The 24,833-nt window shown below is 34.8% G+C and overlaps 1 protein-coding gene and 1 long non-coding RNA gene across 2 annotated transcripts; one reads left to right on the top strand and one right to left on the bottom strand.

Annotated features, from left to right (window-relative positions):
• Positions 1-7,816: 7,816 nt before the first annotated feature.
• On the bottom strand, positions 7,817-16,348 carry LOC112126861. The gene is made up of 3 exons (XR_002910266.1): positions 16,011-16,348; positions 15,304-15,443; positions 7,817-7,856 (listed from the first exon to the last, which is right to left on the bottom strand). It is a non-coding gene; the product is annotated as an uncharacterized LOC112126861 (long non-coding RNA).
• Positions 10,369-24,038, top strand: LOC106663338 (innate immunity activator protein). The gene is made up of 10 exons (XM_014388105.2): positions 10,369-10,614; positions 16,357-16,611; positions 17,867-18,095; positions 18,151-18,310; positions 19,949-20,061; positions 20,134-20,260; positions 20,415-20,615; positions 20,676-20,895; positions 20,976-21,217; positions 23,447-24,038. The coding sequence occupies exons 2-10, from the start codon at positions 16,384-16,386 to the stop codon at positions 23,568-23,570; spliced, it is 1,644 nt and encodes a 547-aa protein (XP_014243591.1). The 5' UTR covers positions 10,369-10,614; positions 16,357-16,383; the 3' UTR covers positions 23,571-24,038.
• The last annotated feature ends 795 nt before the right edge of the window (positions 24,039-24,833 follow it).

The raw sequence follows: 24,833 nt of genomic DNA, 5'->3' as shown, positions 1-24,833 counted from the left end.
AATAAATTAACAAGTTTCTCAATATTCCCTACATTATCTCCCAATATATCAGCAAGATTACTCGACAAAGAGCATTGTGTACTCAGTGCTTTATAGTGATTACAGTCAGTTAAGATATGTCTCGCCATTAACTTTACCTCACAGGTTTCACATGTTGGAGTAGGCAGTCTCTCCATTAAGTGTTCATGTGTGAGTCTGTAATGTCCTATTCGCAATCTGATCAGTAGCGTTTCATCAGTTCTTCTTTTTCGAGAAGAGGAAAGCCATGGCTTTGTAGTGGCTTTGTTATCTCTTAATTGTATATTTATTATGTTTGCCCATTTTGAATATATTTTGTTTTTTATGTACGAAATGACATCCGACTCTGGAACCAATTCTCGGATGACACCTTCCCGTGTTATTTTACTAGCATCTTTATTAGCTGATAGTAGTACCTGTGGTTGGATCTACAGTATAAACACAGCTACTGATTGCTGTCAGTTCCGCTGTAAAAACACTTGAGGGAGCCTTACAAAGCCCGCTCCCACACCACTATTACTTTTGGAGCCATCATCCGATGGTAATATTGTGATTTTTTCTTTAATTCCGAGAAATTCCTGCCTGTTAGTGGAGTAGATCAAAACAGATATTTAAGGGTGGGAACAAGGAATACAGCCCATGTTGCACACTGGAACTCTTCTTGTCGTCCGACAAAGCAGGAAGACACAATTTTAACTCATCTGGGAATAGGACACTCATGAATATCTAATGGGTAGAGGATCGCCTCCTCTTTTGAAACCTGTAGGGAATTAGTCATAGTAAAGCATGTAATCAAAGAGTGTTAAATTTGACCAGGCTAGAAGACAACACCGTCTGGCTAGTAGATTGTTGGAGATTCTTGGGGACAATTCACCGTATGTGTTTGTCTTCTTACACGCCACTAAATTATTGCACAACATCTAGATAGCTCTTGCCAGATAGATAGGGGGTGGATTGAGCTTCTTGGGGTGCGGGGGCAGCGGGATCCCTCTGGAAGCCTTGAGTCACTGTTCCCAGATTTGGAGGGATGTGGACGTTGGCAGTGGCATGCACATCCCTCAGATGATCCGCGCAATAACAATTAAGTATAGATGCGTTAATTTTTGGAGTTAAGGGGAGTGCCCGGGGGGGGGGGGTTGCGTCGCTGCTTAGCCATCCTTTCATAAAGTTTATGAAATTATGAGTGTTAAGGCGGATTATAACGCCGGATCGCCTTTACATTATTTAAAAAAAGGTAGAAACAACCAGGGTGAAGTTGAGGAAAAGTTCGACTTTAAGAAGTAAATCTTAAGGTTTGCTTAAGTCGAGTTAATCCTACGTTTGATATTTTTGTAAAAATCAAATTCCAATACACTTTTCCGTATAAGGTTTTTTTAATTGTCCCGACGCTTTGTGAGTCGAAGATGTGTGCCATTTTTATAGAACGCATAATCTTTTAATGGGAGCCGATTTTGATTGGTGCGCTTTTCTGAAAAATCTTAGCTAAAAGAAAACGAGTTTTTTAAAATTCAAAAATTGTGGCGAACTATTTTCGATTTTGCAGATTAGGTCTTTTTGGTTAGTCTGCGTCTTATACGCCCTCATTCTTTTACGTTCTTTTCTCGAAACCTATTAAGGAAAAACAAACAGAAAAATCTAAAAATAGGATATGAGAAAAATCACGTTTGGAATGCGATTAAAATATTTAAAACTATATTTTCCTTCGACAGTCTACAGGTCAAGAATGTGAAATAATTAATATGCATTCCTTAAATTCTACACTTTATCAGTGCACAACAACGCTACAAAAAGTTAAAAAAGGACACTTATAAATTATAAGCTGATATATGTTTGGGATGTATGTGAGGGTTTTCATATAGTATAACAAAAGAATTTGATGTAAAGAAGAGATCATTGGAAGATATTTAAGAACATAGATTCAGGTGGGCCTAGTCTTATTGTGCACTTGATGAGCTATTGAATTCCACGTTCCGTATTTACAGTACAACTTATTTGTTTCTTCAACTTTGTATCAAATCCAAAAATATTCCGTTATGTAGTTTAGCTCCTTCGCGAAGTCTGCATATCGAAAATTCAATAACGTCAATATTATTATGTCCATTGAGTTTGTAGATTCAGAATCGTCTTGGAGCAGTTCGAGTTCAGTGCTCTGATGGGTGCATGGCTATATCTTTATTTTTTTTATTCCAGGTTGCGTGAACCTCCGTATGAAGAAACCTGGTCTACATGCCTATGATTGTGAGTACGAGACCAAATCCAATGATAAGCCATTGTACAAATTGATTCTTCACCAGATGCATTTCTCTCCCAATTTCTTTTGGCACCAGAAAGTCTCGTGTTTTTAGTTTCATTCGATTTACGTAAAAGTGCACTAGGTGGATGAAATTGGTTCAAGCTAAAAAAATCTATGTATTTATCTTTTTTTTTATTACATTATAATACGAAATTGGAAGAACAATGGTGGTCCAAAATGGTGAATGAGAATTATATTTCTTAAAACACAATAAATTTTATAACCCCCCCCCCCAAATTGTTTTGGAGTTATATACGTCCACGTAGCACACGTCCATAATTCGATTAATCTGATTAGGTCCTCTTTATTTACAGGAAAACAGCATGAAAAAGAGAAAAACAATTTTTATTTCATTTTAAAAATTCTTAAGATTGCAAAATGAAAGGAAATCTGATATCAAAATGTTTATGAATTGACGTTAGACATTTTACAGTAAATATTGTAATTCTAGAATTAATTAGACAGTACGTAAATCTCATTTACAGTAGAAAAAGTTTAAACAGAACACCCCGAATGTTGGCAATCCGGAATCAGACCTCAGACTTATCCATTCAGCCACTACAGTTAAGCCCAGGGGTATCAACAAGTCGTTTCAGCTCCGAATAAAAGTCTCTAGATCCAAACCGACACACCATCTTACTCTCTCTTTCACTCTTAGATGTTTCTTTCCTATTTACATACTATTAATTCAGTTAGGGTGGTAGAGTACTCGATATTCCTCCACCCCTTTTCACCCATTGCATAACTAACCTAATTGAGGGTTGATGTGGTGCTTTTCGCCATCGACGCTCTCACGCTACACATTCACGCTAATAAATTCATCAACTCTCAACACACACTAGGAGATACAAAACAACCAGTATTATAAAGTATAAAACAACCCTGTTTCTTCCAAGAATCGGAACAGGGGATTCAAATACTCGTTGCCCTGTTCAAGTACAATTCTTGTATCGGGTGACGTTCCTATGCGCCCTCTATATGGAGCCAAGGAACGGCACCCTTCAATTAAATGGGGCATATCGAGCAGCCTTTCTCTACATGCCGGACACATACACGGGCTTTGACCCAAAAGTAAGTGTCCGTGTGTCAACCTCACATGACCTATTCTAAATCGGATTAGGACGACCCTTCTTCTAAGAGTCAGATCCTCCGAGGGCCACTTAATGACAGAGCTCTTATCACGTGAGAGCTTCTCTGGAAAAAGTTTTGCAGTATAAGGGTTACCCTCTACAGAATGATCCAATCTCGATTAACCTGTAAAATATGCGGCAAAGAGGAAAAATAACGAATTAAACTATATCTAATAAATCTAGTTTACGACAATGCCAATTAAAACATCATAAAAGCGTGTTTAAGCTTTTATTAAGTAGTTTTTTTAAATCAGAATTATCATAGATGAAATAGACCGAATGGCATTGTTAACACGATTACACTAGAACCAATCATCGGATAATTTAAATTGAGATACGGGCTGTGAATTCTTGTCGATATCCTATGGGTTCACCTATTTTCGTCGTTTGTTAATGGGTAGTAACTTTTCACTTCAAACAAGTCAATGTTTATGGCTAAATTTTGTTGTTACAATTACGAAAACTGCGTTCCTGTGACAAAATTCGTGTCGTTGAACCTAATTTTTTAGATTTATCAATGAGGTATGCGGGAAGATGATGTAGCGTGGTCGTTAATGGTCATTTTTCGTCAGAACAATGGCGATGATACGCGGACCATAAATAACCGGAAACGACCCAGCTTCAAATTAGCCCTAAGCTGAAGAAATTCCACAGCACCAATGTCATATTTAATTGATTGTGCCGCGTTACAAAAGGATTTAGATGCCTTTTTGCATAATGCGTGGCCAATAGGCTAATAATTAATTCAGCGAAGTCTTGAAGTTTTCATGGAGAATGTATCCCTCTTAAAAATACTGCATAAAGAGTAACCAGGTCTCCCCCTGCTTGGACTCGGGTGTGACTAGTTGCGACTTGCGAGACCATACTGATAAATCAAAATTGCCTATAGAGACCAGGTCCTGGGTCCAATTCTATTCATCCTTTATATCAGTGATACAAACGGCAAAATTAATGTGAAATCAGTACTTTTGCAGATGATAACAAAATATTGGTAAATTTTTTTACTACATTCACTGAACTGCAAATGGCATTGATGAGATTTCTAACTAATTGCTTTGGAGTATTAATCTCACTAAAAATTTTTCATGTAGTAAAACGCTGTCCATGTGGCGGAGCGTTGTCCTGAAGCAGAATCGGCATTTTCCGATTGACCAATGAAGGCGTCTATAATGCTAATTTCTGGTGCATTGCTTCAATTTTTAAAGCATTGAATCCTTTTCGGATTCAAGAAGCTGTAGTAAATCAGCCCAAATGAAGCCCAACAAAGTGCCACCATCATTATTGAGCTTTGGAAAATGTGGTACTGCTTCTCCTTTGTCGAGTCACTGTCCAGAACGTCTGCTGTTATCGTAGAGAACCTACTTTTCATCACAAGTAACAATTCTAAACAGAAAAGGTCCGCTTCTGTTTCGGCAAAGAAGTGTTGCGGAAACTTCATAACAATGCTTTTTTGGCGGTCGTTTAATGCATGAGGAACCCAACTTTAAAGCTTTTTCACCTTTCCAATTGCTTTAAGGTGGCAAGCGACGGTCGAATTGCTAACTGAAAGATTCTCTGCAAGTTCTCGTGCAGTTAGTTGTTCTGGGATTTCCTTCGGCCAAAGCTCGCAGAACTTCTAGGGAAGAAATCCTTCTACGACCGTCCTTTAGTCCTTCAAGGCTAAAGTCTCCCTCTCAAAATTCACTCAAATCTCTGAATGGTTCTCTCAGTCACACTGCAATCGCCCTAGACATCATTAATGTTTTTGGGCCTTTGAACACCGTTCCGACCGGGTTTTTTTCTTTTTTAAGGCTACCTGTGCTATCTTGCCTTGGATTGCTCCTTCCCGACCATGCCACGAAAAGAATGTATATAATTTTTGTTACCAACTAATAAATGTTTTCATTAAAATTATGACATGAACGATGTTCTTGTATTGGTGCTCCCCTTGGGTTCGATATCACTTTTTCAACCTTGCAAGGGATATGTGCTAAGAAAAGTTTTAAAAAATGTAAAAGTGAGAATGTCCTTGGATTACTTATAGGTCAACTTTGGTGAGATCCCCGAAAATTTTGATGGAAAAGTCATTGCACGTGCCACAATTGAGTATTTCCAAAAAAGAACATGTTTTGCCATTTGTTACTCTTCGAGAGGCTGCTGTGTATTCGAAAACACGAATTTTTCAACGGAAATGTTACCTTGCGAAAAATTTATTGTCTTTTGTAAAATAAAGGACAGATTGTATTTTAATGCTGCTAAAGTTGAGGAATTACGATTTTATGTGAAAAAATTCTGGCTTTAGATTAAAATCACACAAATGTTAATAACTGAAGAAAGAGTCAAGATAGAAATCTCATTCTGGTGGCACACAACTACGTTTTATTGAGTGAATCCACCATTGCAGTATTGGCATTTAACTCTGTAACACCGTGTATAGTGTATACATCCTCAAAAATTCCTGGCCATAGCATAAAACATCAAAAACAGCGCAAATTAGATCAACATTCTTCTCAAACCGTGTCAATTAAAATTGAAATTATCTGGAATTAATTATCTGCCTTCAAATATCATCGACTCAACATCAATTACGTCATTCAAATCAAATCTTGATAGTCATCTTCAATCGAAAATTCCCTATTTTTTCTTTCTTAATTAGACCTTTATTGTGAAATTTGGTTACCATAACTAAGTCACTAATATTATATTAATTGTAAATTGTTATTTATCTACAAGGATTTTATTTGACGAAATTGAAAACGGTTTGACCACCCACTCATCGTCTTGTAGCATTGTATCTCGAACTATTGGGAAGTAGTGCACAAAGGACATCTCCCAACTTCGAAAGTGCTCACTTATTTTATCAATCAACGTGCAGTTCGCAGCTCCAGTGTGTTTTCTTTAAAAACAATCATTTAACACAGAAAAATACTCCATCACTTCTTCACAACAGATTCAACCCAAAATTGGATTGTTCTTTTCAAGGCGTGAACTTTGTCATTAGCATCGAAAATACTTGACACACTTCCCTTGCAAAGAAAAAATCATCTCATTCAGTTTCATGAAAAAATCTGATAGATATATTGCCATTTCTCATCATTGAAACCGTTGGCCAATTTGCAATTGTGGCTCATCAACAGAGATAAGACTTCAGAACGTAATTTAAAGTGTTTTCCCATGAGACAGCCACCTCACTTCTCTGTGGAGAATCGGGGAGTGATGAAGGCTTCCCATATCGTCACATAGTATTGTGAAAAGTCTTGACATCGATGGCCGCGACTTCATATAATTATTAATTTGAACAGACCCATTCAAAATTCTTTAAAAGAGGCCAAAGCATATCTGTGGAGAAGACAATTACTGATTCTGCATTCCTTCGATTTATCTTTTGTTTTAGTAATAACTCCGATTGTTCCGCAGGTCATTGATTTTGCACGGTCTGTGCACACGTGAATGCAATTAGACCGTGGAATTTCGTTAGTCGTAAAAAAATCGTCCAACAAACGGAGTATTTCGGCACTTGTTGCATTGTGAAAATGCTTTCGGACAAGGCAGCCGCCTAACGTATGGTGAATCTGGGAATGATGAACGCTTCCCATATCGTCATTATCGTAGTATTTTGAAAAATCTTGACTTCAATGGCACGACTTGATATAATTAATATCATAGATTCATCAATCTATTAATATTATAGATTTATCCAAAACCTTCTTACAAGAGGCTGGCATTTGTTTCATAGCTAAACATGTCTATGGAGAACAAAATGACTTCTGTGGCAAAATAAAAACTTTCGTTTCTACACTCATTGTTATTAGATTTTTTTAAAATTTTATTTATTCATTCTCCGTTTATTTTTGTAATTATTACTTTTTCTCGAAGTTAACCCCGGGATAATGGAATTTATTTGTTTAATGCGTCAAATAAAAGGTGAATTAAGAAGACACGTGTACATATATTACTTTTATATATATTGAACTGAAAAATTTGGTAAAAACAAGTTTCTAGAAAAATTCGTAAAAAATTTCCAAAAAGTCAAATCGAAAAACGGTCAGAGCGACTGCTAAAGGCCATCCCTAAAAAGGTCCGGGACTTGGTCGGCTCACGTGTCCTGCATAAACCTCTTGGACTTGTTCACAAACCCCAAGATTTTGGACCATTTTATCTCGGGGAGTGAATTGGTGATGTCCTCTCCTTCAAAAGTTTCGAATCTATGCCTAGCGTATCTATCACATTCTGTGAGGTAGTGTCGTGCCGTTTCTTCTTTTATTTCACAAAAACGGCAAAAGGGGTCTGGTAGAATACCCATTACGAAGAGGTGTCTTCTCAGTGGGCAATGGCCCGTCAGGATACCTATCAGCCTCCTAATTCCCCTTCTTGAGTTAGAGAATAACCATTTCGATTCTGCTGGTTTGATCTCCTTAACAAACTCCTTCGATTGCCTGAAACAAATGAAAGGAAAGATCAGTGCGTCGTACCAGAACGACGTCCATAACGAATGTGTGAAACGGGCCAGTGGGAGTTTCACAGGAACAAAACAAAAGGCGGTGTAATATCTTTAAAAGATAGTATTGTTAATTCTGTTATAAACCATTAAACGCTTTGACAAGCAAATTAATAGGGATGAAAAAAATGAGTTGAGTGTGTTATTTAATATCTTTAAAAGTCTTTCTTCTTTTTAAGAGCTCTTAAAGATATTAAACGTCATACTCACACCACCTTTATCATTTCTATTAATTTACTAGTCAAAGCATTTAATAGATAATAACAGAATTAACAATACCTTTTAAAGATACTAAGCAACATACTCGTCCCAACTTTTCATTTCTAAAAATAAATAAATAAAAAGTAAACAATAACAATAACAAAATGCAAAATATATACTTGCATACATAGCATATGTATACGGAGACCATGGACCCGGATAATTGAACCCAGTTTTAACTATACAAGGTGTTCGGCTACTCGTCTTACAAAATTTGCCAGTCCTTTTTTTAAAAAGATAGTTCCTACTCACAGTAAGAAGAAATGGAAGTAGTGACAGACTTTATTTTCTTGGGCTCCAAGATCACCGCAGATGGGGACTGCAGCCAAGAAATTAGAAGACGCTTGCTCCTGGGGAGGAAAGCTATGACAAATCTAGACAGCATACTCAAAAACAGAGACATCACCCTGCCAACAAAAGTGCGTATAGTCAAGGCGATGGTTTTCCCAGTTGCAACGTATGGCTGTGAAAGCTGGACTATTAGAAAGGCTGAACGCCAAAGAATTGAAGCCTTTGAACTCTGGTGCTGGAGAAGACTTCTGCGAGTCCCTTGGACTGCAAGGCGATCAAACCGGTCAATCCTGGAGATCAACCCTGACTGCTCTCTAGAAGGCCAAATCCTGAAAATGAAACTTAAATACTTTGGCCACCAAATGAGAAGAAATGACTCACTGGAGAAGAGCCTAATGCTGGGTAAGATTGAGGGCAAAAGAAGAAGGGGGCGACAGAGAATGAGGTGGATGGACGGAGTCACTGAAGCAGTCGGTGTGAGCTTAAACGGACTTCGGAAGATGGTGGAGGACAGGAAGGCCTGGAGGAGCATTGTACATGGGGTCGCGATGGGTCGGACACGACTTCGCAACTAACAACAACACTCACAGTAAGACTTACTTGTAATTTTTTTACCCAAATTAAAAAAACGTTTAATAAATTCATTCAAAATTTCTTTGAGTTTTTTATTTTTTATTATTAGTATTAATCTTTCCACCTTACTAATCCGTCACCACGGTTTTCTCCTTTCCTTCATAAATTTCTCAATCTTTGCAAAAAGTAATTAAAAAGCAATTACATCAAATGGAGTACGTTTTCTGAAATTTGCCGTTCTCTATGTTTGGAAATAGTAGTTTAGAATCACCATAGTAAGTTTTTCAACTTTGAAATAAAAATTATTTTTCAAAGTTATGGCTATTGAAACGTTCATTTCACCAACGTTTACAAGTTTAGTATTGATTACATCTTATTGGAAATTTAACGTAGTTTTCAATGGTATCAACGGATTTATCCAAAACCTTTTAGTTTTGGAGTTACCATTGTTTATTTGAAGAAAGGTCGTAAAATCATAAAAAATCAAAATAAGAGGAATAACTACAAAACCATTGAGATTCGGACCATAGTTAATTAGGACTTTTTGGTCCTATTTTGAATGTAGAATCTACTGGCAAAGTTTGTAACACGAGTAGCCGAACACCCGGTATATTAGAAGAATATACGCAAGAAAAGTAGCGAATGAGCCTGCTATTAAAAGCTGATTGCTTATGGAATATCATTGTAATTGATGTGTGGTGTCTAGTAACCGTTAATTAATAATTATTTGGAGATCGTGAGATGCGGTCTGGTGTGACGTAGGTTTAGAAAAACTTTTCTTTGTCGTACGTTTCGATCTTTATTGAGATCATCTTCAGGGCCTGGGATGTATAAACATTGTTTAAATTATACAAATACATGTACGACGTGAAAAAATGAATTTATACAATGATCGAAATTTTAGACTCATTCATAAGTATAAATATTTTGAATTTCAAATAATCATTGTGTTGATACTGGTTGAGTAGCTAGACGATTTTTTAAACTATTAACATAATTCCAAAGTTATTAACGTATTTAAATTGAGATAGTGAAGATTATTACATTATTTAAGTAACTTTTGTAGCCAAATGAAATAAAGAATCAAGATGAGAAATAGGGGGACTTTATAATTGACAAAGGGAGCGATTGGATTTATGGCGGGGCACCTTTTTAAATTTTGACAAATGAAAATTTTAAAAACGACCTTTAAAATTTCTCTTCAAAGATTCAATTACGTAATAATAAGTCAATTCTATAGTTAAGTACGTCAAATTTTCTGTAACGCGTCCAAAATTGATGGAATGGTACGGGAGTCGATAGTTGTGAAATGTCGATTGAATAACACGATAACCTAAGGATTGGCCAACACTGAACTCGGTTCATTCATCACATTTTTTTTCTGTTTAGCTTTTTCTTTTAGTTTGTTATTGTTTTATTATTTTGCGTTGTTGTTCTCTGCTTTATTTCGCGTTATTCTTTTATTAACTATGAGTGAAAACAAAGAGTTGTGACACGGTTGTAAAACAAGCCTTCCGTCCAAACGGTAAAATGACAACAGAGTCGTAAACTGAAATGTCTGAGAAACTCCCGTAAGTTTTACAAGCTTTTCATTCATTCATTAACGTAACTAGCATAGTTCACATTACTGGTGCTTTTGGTATTCTTAGTTGATTTATTAAGACGTTACAGCGTGCCCATAACTGTTGTCAAAGGATAGCAAAACCCAAGAACTACACTGACGGACAAATTTAACGTACCACTCAATCCATTTAGTTTAAAATAAAATTCATTATCTTTCTATATTTGTTACTGGTAATTAGGTGCTATCGTAGTCCAAATAAACAGTAAATAATGCTTTGTTTACTTCTTTTATTTACTTTTGTACTGATTAAACCTATTTGCACAAAAAATAGCATTATCGCTTTCATTTATTCTTTTTCCTTCATTGATTTCATTTGGTATTATTCTTAATCCTTTTTCAATGGCTTCAGTCAGGCATTTGAGTGAGTACGGCAGTGCCAGGATCATCATAACATTATTAGAGGAAGGATACAGCCAGCGCAAAGTCGCCAGGCAACTTGAGTGTAAATCACTCTACAATTGGAAGGGTTCTTCAGCTCTAAAGAGAAACGAAGCTTCACACTAGAAGACCAGGACAGGGTCGACTTAGGTCTACGAATGAAAGGGGCAATAGATTCATCCATCAGACTACGAAACCGCAGCATTATAGGAAATGAGATAAGAAATCTGATAAGACAGTCCGAAATGTTTCTATTTCCTCCAGGACTATATGAAGAAGGCTCAATGAAAATAACCCCAGGGCCCGGCACCCAGGTCGTGGAGTTATCACAGCTCAGAAAGCGGCCAGGCTTTATTTTGCATAGGAACATCTGAATTGGACAATGGAATATTGGGGACGAGTTCTCTTTACAGATGAGGTGAGAGTTGTCCTCATATCTTTAGATGGGTGCAATTTCACATGGAAACACCCAGGAGAAAGATACGCTCCATGCAGTATGATTCCTCAGGTGGCATTCCATGGAGTGTGATTGGTGTTCTGGGGTGGCATTCCTTGGACGTCCGCACCGAATTGGTTGTTGTTCGAGGAAGACAGAGGTACTTACAAGACATCAATTGTAGAGCATGTAGTGCCTTTTGCCCCCTGCATCAGTGAGATATTCTTGCTAATGTGGGATAATACAAGATCCCATAGAGCACATGTTGTGGATGTCTACTTGAATGAGGTTGGAATTGAGTGCTTAATTTGGCCAGCCCGAAGTCCAGATTTGAACCTAATCGAACACATTTTGGACCAACTCAAGCTACGAGTACAATGGTGAAACCCAGGTCCTAACAACCTAGAAGAGTTAGAAATGGCTGTTCTTGATGAATGGGAAAGAATTCCTCAGGACTTTATCAGAAATCTTTAACAAGGAATGTAAAGGCGTTTTTTTGTTCTTTACTTGATTTTTTTTTTAAATTAGGTATAAACATTTCCTTCTTAAATTTCTTATTTTTATAACTAAACCTATTTTTGGTATGCAAAATATGGATAAACGTAAATACATTAAAATTTAAGATGGTGTGTTAATTTTGTCCATCAGTGTATTAACTCAGAAATAGTTTATTAAATACACTAAAGATAACTTCTCAAAGGTCAAGATAATCAATGTGTACTTTGATTTAAATCAATCTTTGTTTTTGTAGTAAGCTTTTCATTTTGCCTTTTTTCAGTGTGAATTTTTTGCCTTTCATGCTTATTTGGTCCTGATTTTGAATGTTTTGATTCATTCCATCATCATTAACATCCTTTGTCTTTAGTCCTGGCTGCCTCAGGAATCCTCCGTTACTCTGTCTCGAGCAGCTGCCCATCAATTCGAATGCCCAGAGTTCTGGTATCACCACTTATGCAACCCATCCACCTTAGTTTTGGTCTTCCTCGTTTACTCCTTCTGGCTGGTTCGACACTAGACTGAAGACTTCTAGACTGAATGTCCTACCTAATCTACGTCTTGATAAATAAATATGCTTGATGATATCCACATTCTATAAGTCAATGAAATTTTGGTTATGTCGTATCCTCCATTGATTATTCTCTTTAATGGGCTGTAGATCTTTCTCTGCACTCTTTTCTCAAACACTAATAGTTAACTTTTTACAGCATCGTCCATATTTCTGAATATGTTGGGTAGGTCATATGAGAACTTTGTATTGATCTAGCTAGTAAGTGCCTCTTCAAGTATTTCAGAATCCATGATAGCATTTTTTCACAGCAATATATCTGTGCATAACATCCATAGATCAACATGGTTTTATAAAAGGTCAATTGACCTCAATTAATTTTATCTTTTTTTTTTTTTAATTTTTTGCTCTCTGCTTTCGATTATGGCCACAAGGTTCATTCCGTTTATGACCTTTCAGAAGCCTTCGACACAGTGGATCATTTTGTGGTTATTCACAAGTAATACTTGGCAGGGGTTGGTGAACTGCTGTTGAGTTGGATCTGTTTTTCCTGTGTAACCCTGGGATCTTGAAAGAATGGTTCTGGGGCTAAATGAATCTTGTTAATAACCTAAGACTACTTAATTTTACAATATTATGCCAGCTACAATCAAACTCTCTACTTAGCAGCTACCTATGTTTAGATCTCGGCAAAAGGGGTTAGGCTGGGTAGAATTTGCTGTGAAATTTAACATGAAATTTTAGCTACAACTCTGATTAAGGCAATGACCGTTTATTCTTGCTAAGATGAAGACCCTCCATATAATACAAATTTTATTGAAAAATTGCTCCATGTATACTGACACCTATCCTTTCCATACTCCCGGCCTGGGCTGGGTTGTTGACAGCACCTAGGCCCCCCCTTGTGCTGACACCATTTCTTATCTTATTTACAATGTTCATTTCCATTAAACATTATTTTCAAAATTCACTTATATTAAATATTTCCTTCACCGGTTACACCTGATTGGTAGATCCTTTCGGGTTAATTTTAGAAGTTTTTGTTCAGATGAGATATCTATGGGATCAGGAGTCCCTCAGGGATCACATTCGAGGCCAATCTTGTGCAATATTTTCTTTAATGACATTGCTAATTCAGTTAAATTGCCTACAGTGTCTTTACTGACTGATGAGTTCATCAGCAAATGTACAAATGCAACTCTACATGTAATTTACAATTAATTACAATTAAGGTTTTTAGTTGAGATGAAAAAAAGCTAATGGCACGAGAGGGATTCGAACCCACGACCTTCGGCTAGATACGCTGCTGCTCTACCACCTGAGCTATCGTGACCTCAATCCACTCGGACATCAACTCCCCATCTCAACCCCACCTTATGAGTTTTCCCTCCTTTTGCCATTTTTCAAATGTCGTGTAATCGACGACAATTGAAATGGCGACGGAGAGCTTTAGTGAAGTGTACTTCATTTTAATTCATTAAATTCACTAATTTCGTGGTCCGCTTGACCAATTAATACTTTACAATTAATTAAGGTTTTTAGTTGAGATGAAAAAAAGCTAATGGCACGAGAGGGATTCGAACCCACAACCTTCGGCTAGATATGCCGCTGCTCTCCCACCTGAGCTATCGTGACCTCGATCCCCTCGGACATCAACTCTCGTGCCATTAGCTTTTTTTCATCTCAACTAAAAACCTTAATTAATTGTAAAGTATTAATTGGTCAAGCGGACCATGAAATTAGTGAATCTACATGTAATGATTGTTTATTGTTACAAAAAGATATTTCTGCTTTGCATGACTTGTGTACTCTCAACAGGCTTTCGATTTAATCTACTTAAATGTCTTTACATTTCTTTTTCAGCAAAACAGGTTCCTTTCTCCGAAACCCATATCATATTCCTTAGGTGGTGCCACTCATGGGGATGGTCTCTGTGGTTACTAATTTGGGCGTGGTCTGTAATAAGAAGTGTACCTTTGAGGATTGTTTTTCATACATGATCAATAGGGCATACAGAAACTTGGGTTTCATTAAACGATGACATCTGACTTTACAAGTGTTTATGCAATAAAGATATATCGGTGTTTGGTTACGAGTATTCTTTACCATGATTTATTTTGGCCTCTTTATTACAAAACTCATTCAAATGATTCAAAGAAGTGCTACCTAATACCTAAATATGGTCTTAACTTCACTACACGTTCCATGGCCCTAGACGTATTGAATATACTCTTTTGTCACACGTCCTTGTGCTGATTTTTCTCTTTTCGGATATAAGTTCTTAAATGGTTTTATTGATGCTCCAGAAATTCGATTACAACTCAGCTTAAGGGTGCCTAGCCGGAATTTGCGAGTGACTGAACTGTTTTATATTTTCTCTTGCAAAACCAATCTCTCATCCATGAAATGTGTTTATAGAATTGCCTGTTCTTGAATGTGTCATGCATTGATCCATTTGTTGAGAGTCAGGTGGCCTTTAAAAGAAAGACTTATGAGTTTTTAAGGAATAATGTGGATGTTACTCTTGAACTGCAATGAATCTTTGATTTTCCTTACTTCTATTTAGATGTATATTTTTGACCGTTGTAAAAAAAAAAAAAAAAAAAAAAACGTGTTTGTTTAGTTTTTATACACTGTTTTCACAAAGTGTGTAATTATTACTATTATATTTTGACAGTTCTATTTTGGAGCTACTTCCTTGTTTGAACTATGTAATAAATGAATATAGTAAGAGAACAAAGTTTTTCCTTTCCTGTCCCTTTCCTTTTAACAGCTTTGTATCTGTACTTTCCCTTGTATAATTGTATATCTTGTACCTTAATTTTTCCTGGGTCTGCAGTCTGTTGGCAAATGTTTTCTGGTCTTTTTTGCTTCTTTGCAGATTCTGCTTATCCTACTTTCGATGACACCCATATTTTTCTCATTTCTATTGAGGGCAGTTCTCTGCCAAGGAAACCTGCAATTTATTATCAGATAATTAGAAAAATTCTTACGGTTTTTCATCTGTTATTTTTTTAGTACTGTTAATCAACATTTCAATTTACATAGGAGTTTAGGTGTATATATCATGTAGTACTAAGAGGATAATGTGTCAGTTCATTGTTGAATGTCTACAGTTGGTGTATTTATAATCATAAGTTCAAATTAGTATGTTTAAATGTTATGTATTTGAGTTATGTATTTTGTCAGTTATTTTGGTATTTTTACCGTTGTTACTATTCTACTTGTTTGATAGTTGTAGACTTGATAACACACCAACCAAAGTGGGTTTCATCCCTCTATAAAATTAATTTTCAGTTATATTGCTTCCTTTTAATTATCAGTACTGTCCAAATTCAGTACATCAGGCCTACCTTTTTAAAACTAAAACTATCAATTTTCTTTTTGTTTATTTTTGTCGGGGTGTTTAGAAATTAAAAAGGAGATAAAGATGGGATTTTTTTTCTGTCAGAAGTTTTAGATACTGACTGTTTTCATTCATAACTTATGAAACAAAGTTAATGATAAATTGCATTAAACTCACTTATCTTATTATTGATTTATTAGAACTCAATTAACTTCACTGAGGAGACCACTTTTAAAATGACATTTGCATGTTTTGAAAATTTCTTTTTGTTTCATTGCCATATTTATCAACCCAAATTGTAAAATTCCAGTTTTAAAAATTATTGTATAACTAGTAACTTCCTTCCCAGAGAAGAGTACTTGAGATAAAATACGTCAATCACTTGACTTTTGATGTAAAGAAGGTTGATATGCAGTATTATCTAACATCGCACCTGTTGTTAACATTTTTTTAAATTTTATTTGTTTATTTTACAAATTATTACCAGTCGATTGCTTTAAAAAATATATGTATATTTTTGTAGATTGTGTCGAAAAACGTTATATGAAAAATGGTAGCTAGTTTACAAAACAAAAAAGAAGCCTTAGAAGCAAAATTAAGGGATAAAACCAGTGAATTGCGGAAACTCTGCATTGAAGAGGCCGAGTTAACAGGAGTTCTACCAGTAGAGACTCCTATTGAACCGGGTGAAGGGCCACCACATTTCCGAAGAAGAATTGGAACAGCTTTTACTTATCCAGAAAACCTTATAAATAAATTAAATCAAAAATCCAAAGAGGTAATTAATGTAATGTATATAGACGAGTTAGATAATATGTAGTACAATTAAGTATATAAATGGTGTACATTTGTAACATTTTGTTTTTATTTTATAGAGAACTTCCTTTTAATTCAGATATTTTTGCTGATGTTGTTCAATTGTTCAATAAATATTATTAAGAAAGTGCTCATCTTTGAGACCATTCGGAAGTTATCAGGTTTGACTAGTATCTTTTGTAAAAGGTTTAATTTGTATGCAATTTTAACTTGAGTGAAATTAATGTCAAAACAACACAGACGTTGAGAAGTATGTATGAAAAAAAATGGTTTGATTAACAAATTCACAATTAAAAAAAAAAAAAATCTCTTAATTGTTTGGTAAAAAGTACATCAATGATTTTTTTTTCATTTAAAATTGTAGTTATCAGTTTAAGTTTAATCAATCTATCTACTGATCATTTTGGTCTTCCTATCCTCTCACTCCTTCAGTGTTGGGTATGGGATCTCCTGAAGTTGGCAAAATGCCAAAACGCATCTGACGTACCAACCCAGCAAGAATACGCAGACCATAATGATTAATTGATAACGACCAGATCACAGCATTTTTTTAATATTTAATACATTTGTGGCTTTAAGTGTGTTACATGCTAACATTATTGTAATTAAATATTCAACTTTTGTCGAGTAATTTTATAATTATGTTGGAAAATAATGCCAAATAGGAATTTGTATTTGGCATAATATTTTTATATATGATATTTTTACCGTGTATGTAATCACAATAATAGGATCAAAAATAATAATACAAATTTTTCCATTTAATTAATCCATATTTGCTAGAGGTCATAATTGACCATATTAATTATTCCAAAATAATTACTCTTTTTATCGAAGGTTTTTGGTTGAGATGAAAAATTAGTGTCACGAGTGGGATATGAACCCACGACCTTCAGCTCAATACGCCGCTGCTCTAACCACTTGAGCAATCATGACTTTGATCCCATCTGACATGAACTCCCAATCTTGACACTAATTTTTCATCTCAACCATAAAAACCTTAGATAATCAGAATGATTGATTCCATGGCTGTACAATCTTATTCTTATGATTGGTATACAAAAATCAGAAACAATTTTTTCCGTTTTTATTTGTTATTACATATTATTAACTTAAAAGGGAGATAAATTAATAATTTTTAACTAATGGTTACAATTGTCCTTATTTTATCTATTTGAACTGGTGAAATACAAGTTTAAAAAATATAAATTTTTCAGGATGAGGCTGTTGCTGCCCTCGAACTTGAATGCAAAATACAAACAGGCATAGCTGAGGCAGCATTGGGTTTAGCCAATGATGTCTCAGCTAGTAAATCTGTCAGGAGAAAGCATAGGCTTTTGTTTGAAGAAAGCCAAAGAAGACTATCCGAACTTGAAGCAAAACTGAGTGCGGTGAAACAAGTTCAACCCAAGCATAAAAAGAAACCAAGACCTCATACAGATTTAGGTAGTATATCAATACTTGACATTGCGAATTTTGCCTTACCGTTTGTTGGAATTAGTTGAAGAAAATGGAGAAGCTGAATTCGATGAAGATCACAATTTTCATCATCCAACATCCTTGACTTCTTTGTCAGACCGATGTTCAAATTCCTTGCGGCATTCCCATACTTATGGAGGCCTTCCAAAACAAGAACCACAACTTCAGTCCTATCCTCAAAGGTAATCATTTGATAATATATAATTTATTATAGTATACATATAGTATATTTAAATGCATATGGGTAAGTATTATTTTGTTTTTGATTTATTATCTCTTATCTAACAATGATTTATGTATCCTGGAATATGTAAAAGGGCAAAGTATTTAGGGCGAGCTAGATAAAAGCCCTCGTAGATGTGATTGAATGGTTTTCTAGAAAAAGGAATATGTTGCAATTTCACAAAAGTTTAAGAGAGAGGTCAGATTGTGATCAGAAGGGGGAGAAGAAAGTGGTTCTTGGATGATGAGGACGGGGAAGGAATGGTGTAGGAGGTCCTCAGTTCCCCATTCACTACCAAGGTGTCTGCTACATACATGGATACAACCTCAGCCCAATAGATGCTGTGAGTGTCCAGCTAGACCTAAAAGGCAAAACAAAACCAAGGATGAGATAATCTTCACTGGCCCTAAGAAACATACAAGCTGGAATGAGATAATTTGTCACAAGTCCTGATAATTCATGTCATATGGACCAATCGCTGGGTGTCACAGACGAGGGATCAAACCACTCTACAATACATTTTTCATACTATTATCATTCTTTAAATAATCATTAATTAACAGTCACTAAATATTACACACTATTACCAATTTAAAAAACTGGGCTCTGCCGCGATTTGAAAACAGAACCATTAGTATGGCGAATAGGACTCAGATGCTCTAAACAATCTGCCACCGTGATCTTTCCCCTTTTTGATTGATTGAAAAATTGATTTATTTAACAATTCTTTTTTTGAAATATTTATTAAATATGTACACTGTAGTAAATAAAACCTTATAATTTCTATATATGTACATACATATAATATTTATATCAATAATTTTTAATTTTTTTTTCATTGTACAGTCAAGTGTGCAGACATGTTAAATCTAGAATTATTATGTACATTAAGTTAAATTATCTTTCATTATTTTTATAACAATAAAAAGTTTTTCATATAAATTATTTAATGTATGGTATTTATTTGAGTGAGTACAATTAATGCTTTGATTAAACCTAAGATTTCTATATTGTGTACATCATTGTATCAATTCATTTTTACATCTTACATGTATTTGTATAATTTAAACAATGTTTATAAATCCCAGGACCTGAAGATGATCTCAGTAAAGATCAAAACGTTGGCATGATAAGGAAAATGTTTTTCTAAACGTACATTACACCAGACCGCATCTCACAATCTCTAAATAATCATACAATATTTAACTTTATATTATTTCTATTTAAAATTTTTACTGAATATAATTCAATTAAGTAAGCACAAAATACCCCTATTTAATCTTCTTACTTAATCAACATATTTTTATGTAATTGTTTTCTAATATTTTTTGTATAATATTTTTAAAAATGTTATATTAATTTATAATGACAATTTAAAAAATTTCAATAACAATGATAAATGTGATAATTTTAGGTAAATATTTATGAAACATTTTTTTAAGCTATTTTCTCACTTTACATATTGTCTAATACATAAGTAATGTTTCCTTTGTTTTCTTAGTTTTGCTTTTATATTGTTATATACTGTATATTTCTATATTTAAACATTTATGTAAATTGGATTAATTCCGTAAAATATATTATATTTATTTTTTAGGATGGCCCAAAGTCACATGCATTTACCTACAATTGATTACAGACACAATCTTTTGGATCATCACCCACATCAGCATCATGTGCGATCAAACAATCATTCACCAATTGATCCCAGTAAAATACTTTCTTCTGATCTATTAACTAGCGTGATATTTAGCGTATAATCATTTGTTTTGTTAATTTTAGATGCAGTTATGTGGAATAAGGGGAGAGAAAATTGGCAGTACAATCATGTGGCACATCACCCACAATATATGACTCATTCCCCTGACCTGTATGCTGTAGATTCGATGATATATCATTTTAATGATAGGCAAGTATTAAAAATGAAATGTTGGGAATATAATTTACAAATCTTAAATTTTTTCCTACATTGTTGTCAGTCTTAATTTTAGATTACTATTGTGTATTTTCTTCTTTTCTCTCCCCTTCTTTGATTTTATCACTGACTGTAATTTTTCTTCTAGGTTTGGTAGCTTAGATAGGAATGTTTCAGCACCACAAACTATAGACACAGAAAGCAGGGTCTCATCAACTTTACCAAGAAATGTGTATATTCCCCATTCCAACACTCTGGTGTTGCTTCCAAGTCAAACATATCCAGAAAATAGTCTTATGAGGACACAGTCTCTAGGAAACATGGATAATCTTAAGCAACAACCTGATAGGTATATTAAAACTTTCTAAAAAGTTATTTTACGATTGTTTATATTTGTTGGCAATTGTAGGAAGACAAAGGAGAAAGAATGGTATGAAACAAGTTTAGATGCATCACCGCCAAAACATTCTCCAGTGCCTGAATCACCACTTCCTCCTACACCCTCCCCTCTTCCTGTCCTTGCAGTCTCTTCTAAACCTATTGAACAAACATCTCCAACCTCAATTTCCTGCCCTCCTTTGATTCCTGAAGCAAACCAAGCATCTGTGAGCAGTATCCATTTTGAAACTGTGAGTAAAAGTATTTCCTCATTCATCGAATAAAATATTTGGTGAAAAAGTTTTTTAAATTTATGTATATGTCATATTAGGTTGTTCCTTATGAATCCCCTAAGAATCACACCGTTGTTCAAGCTGGAAAATGGCAACCGTACAGGGAAGTCACAAAACCTTTTGAAATGTCTGATTTTTATAAATACAGTACAAAATTTAGACAAACCAAAAATAGTGTACAAGTGGCCAATAGCCAAGGCAACCAAGAACAACACAGCAGCCAACAAAAAGTTGTGTACAAACCTCCACAACCTCTTGAATGCCAACCAGTCAACCCTAGGTACGTGAAAGCACATTAAATTTATTATAAATTGCTCAAAAATGAACAGGGATATTTGTAATTTATTCCTATTCTATTAATTATAATTAAATTAACCGATATATTATTGTTAGTTGGATAAAACAAAATAGAAAATACAAACCAAAAACAAACAAATGTTTACATCCTTATTTTTAATAACGGATTTACTTAAAACATGAAGATTACTCATTTTGTGAACAAACACCTTTTCTCCATTTTAATCCAGTTGTATTCTCCTTAACTATGGAAAGACATCATCTTGAACCAGAAGTTTGCAATATGATTGTAAGAATGAATCATCAAGGTTACTGGCAACAGGTCTCCCATGTTTTAGCCCGATTCCAAGAGACTGGAAGTGCCAACAGGAGGCCTAGTAGTGGATCTCAGCGCATTAAACAGGAGGACAGTAATATTGTCATTGCTGCAAGCCAGAACCCTTTCCATAGTGCTTGCCAGATCCTAAATGAGGTACAAGATGCTTTGGCAAGGCCTTTCTCAACACAAACCATTCGTAATCGTCTGTCGGAAGTTGTCCTCACATCATATGTCCCTTTGAGATGGCTTACAGCAACAGCCCTCCACCAGTAGCTAAGGAGATTATGGTGCGGCGAGTGCTTAGAAGAGACCATTTGGAATGCTGTTATCTTTACTGATGAGTAATGTTTCTGTCGCTATAGTGATAGCAGGTGTCGAAGAGTAGAGAGAATAGGGATTGTGTTCAATGCCCCAGTTCGTGCTCCTTTCAGGGCAATTTGAGATGGGATTTACACCGGAGGATGAACTGGACTCCCTATTGTTAAAGGCAACCTCACTGCAGTCAGTTATGTCCAAGAAATTATCGAGGAATGCATCCCTCAAACCAGGTACCTCATTGGCTGGGATTTTCAAATTCTGGATGGCAATACCTCACAGAGGCAGAGTTGTTCCTCAATGTTTAGAAAACCTGGGAATTTCTTTTCTGCCCCTTCCCCTATTGTCTCCAGATCTCAATTCCATTGAGCACATGCGGGATGCGTTGCAGGTAAAGCTTTTTGATCACCATCCGCAGCCAGTCGACCTGCAGCACTGAGTGCAGTGTTGCAACATCTAATCTAAGGAGAGAAATTCTTTATAAAATTAGTGACCTTATTAACAGTATGCCTAACAGGTCCACAGAGATTTTAGCTATCAGAGGACATTATACACGGTATTAATTGTTTAAAAAAAAAATTGTGTACAATGAACAAAATTATGGAATTGAAACATTTTATTTTATTTTGTTATTTTTCAAAATCCCTAATTCAATATGCTTTCAGTAAAAAACATATTTTCTAATAAATTTTAATGGAATTTACAATAAAAATAAAATAAAAATGTTAGGGAAAGTAAATACTACAAAATCGGCCATATCCCTATTCATTAATTTTGAGCAGTTTATTTATCACGCAATGAACTAATGAAAATTAAGCCAACTGTAATGTTTCCTAAAACAATAAGTTTTTCTAAATTAAAAAAAAAGACAATGTTCAAATTAAGTGTCTTTATTATATATTGATTGTTTTCAACTTAAAAGTTACCAAATTCACTAATTTCGTGGTCCGCTTGATCAATTAATACATTACAATTAATTAAGGTTTTTAGTTGAGATGAAAAAAAGTTAATGGCACAAGCGGGATTCGAACCCACGATCTTCGGCTAGATACGCCGCTGCTCTACCACTTGAGCTATCGTGACCTCGATCCACTCGGACATCAACTTCCTATCTCAACAGGAGGGAAAGCTCATAAGGTGGGGTTGAGCTGAAGATCGTGGGTTCGAATCCCGCTTGTGCCATTAACTTTTTTTCATCTCAACTAAAAACCTTAATTAATTAAAAGTTATCATTAATACGATAATAATCAATATAATATCAGGACTTGAGTATTGTGACATTAATTATACATGAATCCTATAAATATGACTTAGTGCAAGGCCACCTTTACTCAATAAGGAGTAGGCTTAAACCTCTGAAAGCCATTCATTAAAAGAAGAGCTGATTTCTTTTGATGGATTACCTGTAAAAATTTACATAATTTAGTTTTAAATAATTAAATAATCTCACAACATTATTTTAAAATTAACAATTGTTATAACTTATTCTCGCAAGATCTTCAATTAGGAAGACCTATATGTACATTTAAAGGAACATGTTGTAACTGTTTTTTATTTTTTATTTTTTTTTTATTTCAGTGAAGTTTCGAAAACTTTGCAATCAATCAATTCTCAACACGTAGAGAATTATTTGCCTCAAGTCTCTCAAGGGTGGTATCACGACAAGACAATATCGAAACCACGTTCATCCACACTTGTGTAACACATTACTTATGTTATTGGTGAATTATAAAATATTAATAGACCATTTGACACTTGTTGCAACAGAAAATCACATTAAAAGTTGGTATAAAAAAGAATGAAAATGATATACTGGGATAATAAAGTTAATATTATACATGTCTGAATTGTAGGGTAAAAATAACATTAGGACATATTTATTAAGGTAGTGGCAGGATCAGCAGTGATAAAGACTTTCTTTCCCACATACTGATTTTTGTTCTAAGTCTAATTGAATGACAATTTGTGGTCGTCTTATCTACTTAAAGTCTGGATAGCCCAAACTGTTAAAATAAAATGTGAAATATCAGAATCGAAAGCTAATCTTTTACAAGAATTACGTTCCGAGTAGATTAAATCTACAAGTTTTTAGGTTCCACGTACAGTGCTCTCTCACTAATCTGAACTTCGGTGCTCCAAACATTCCAGTAATCCGAACTGGAAAAAAAAATCAAGAAGTCAATCTTATTAAAGGAAACAAATGAAACATTATTTGGAAAGAAGGAGGAGAGAGAGTGAATGAGGGAGAGTAGTGAGAGTGAAAAATAAAAGAGGGCGAGAGGGAGATAGATAAAGTGAATGAGTGAAAGTAAGAGAGAGTTAATGAGTGTGAGAGAAAGAAAAAGATAGTCATGCAAAATACCAAGACCGGCTTAGACTATTCAGATCTTCAAGAATTTCTTTTGTTCAGTGAATTCCTAATCTTCCTCACTACTAAAATGAAATGTTAGATGAGACTAAATTTTTCTTGTGTTAAGTGTGATATACCTACTGCTTAAAAATGAGAGAAAAAGAGGAAGAACCAATGAAGAAAATGTTCAATAAATTAAAATAAAAAAATTAAGAAAACAGTAAATTTGTTTAATAATTTAAGTATGGAGTAATAATAAATGTTGTTTTGAATGTTTTTTTTTGTGCATATGTATTTTTTTAACACCCTCTATAATTGAATACCCCCTGTAGTAATTAGATCGGATTACTGAGAGAGTAACTTACTTTGTCTGGATGCCTCTGTTAAAAAGAGAGGTCTAAGATAACATTACAGTTTTTGTGATTTTCTGCCATTGCCAAGTATGCCTGCCTACAAAATTTGTGTATGTCCTATTGTTATTTTTTGAGACAATTAATTATATGCGAGTTCAATTCAGTCCTTATACTCACTGTGTGCTATTTTTGACACAATGCTTTGTACTATTTGTTATCACCTTTCCATCACAAATGTGTAGACGAGCAAAATTGTTTACAG

Source organism: Cimex lectularius, unplaced genomic scaffold (genome assembly GCF_000648675.2).
Source record: "Cimex lectularius strain Harlan isolate CLEC.00 unplaced genomic scaffold, Clec_2.1 scaffold79, whole genome shotgun sequence".
Taxonomy (NCBI): Eukaryota; Metazoa; Arthropoda; class Insecta; order Hemiptera; family Cimicidae; genus Cimex; species Cimex lectularius.
This window is presented reverse-complemented; position numbering and strand designations above follow the sequence as displayed.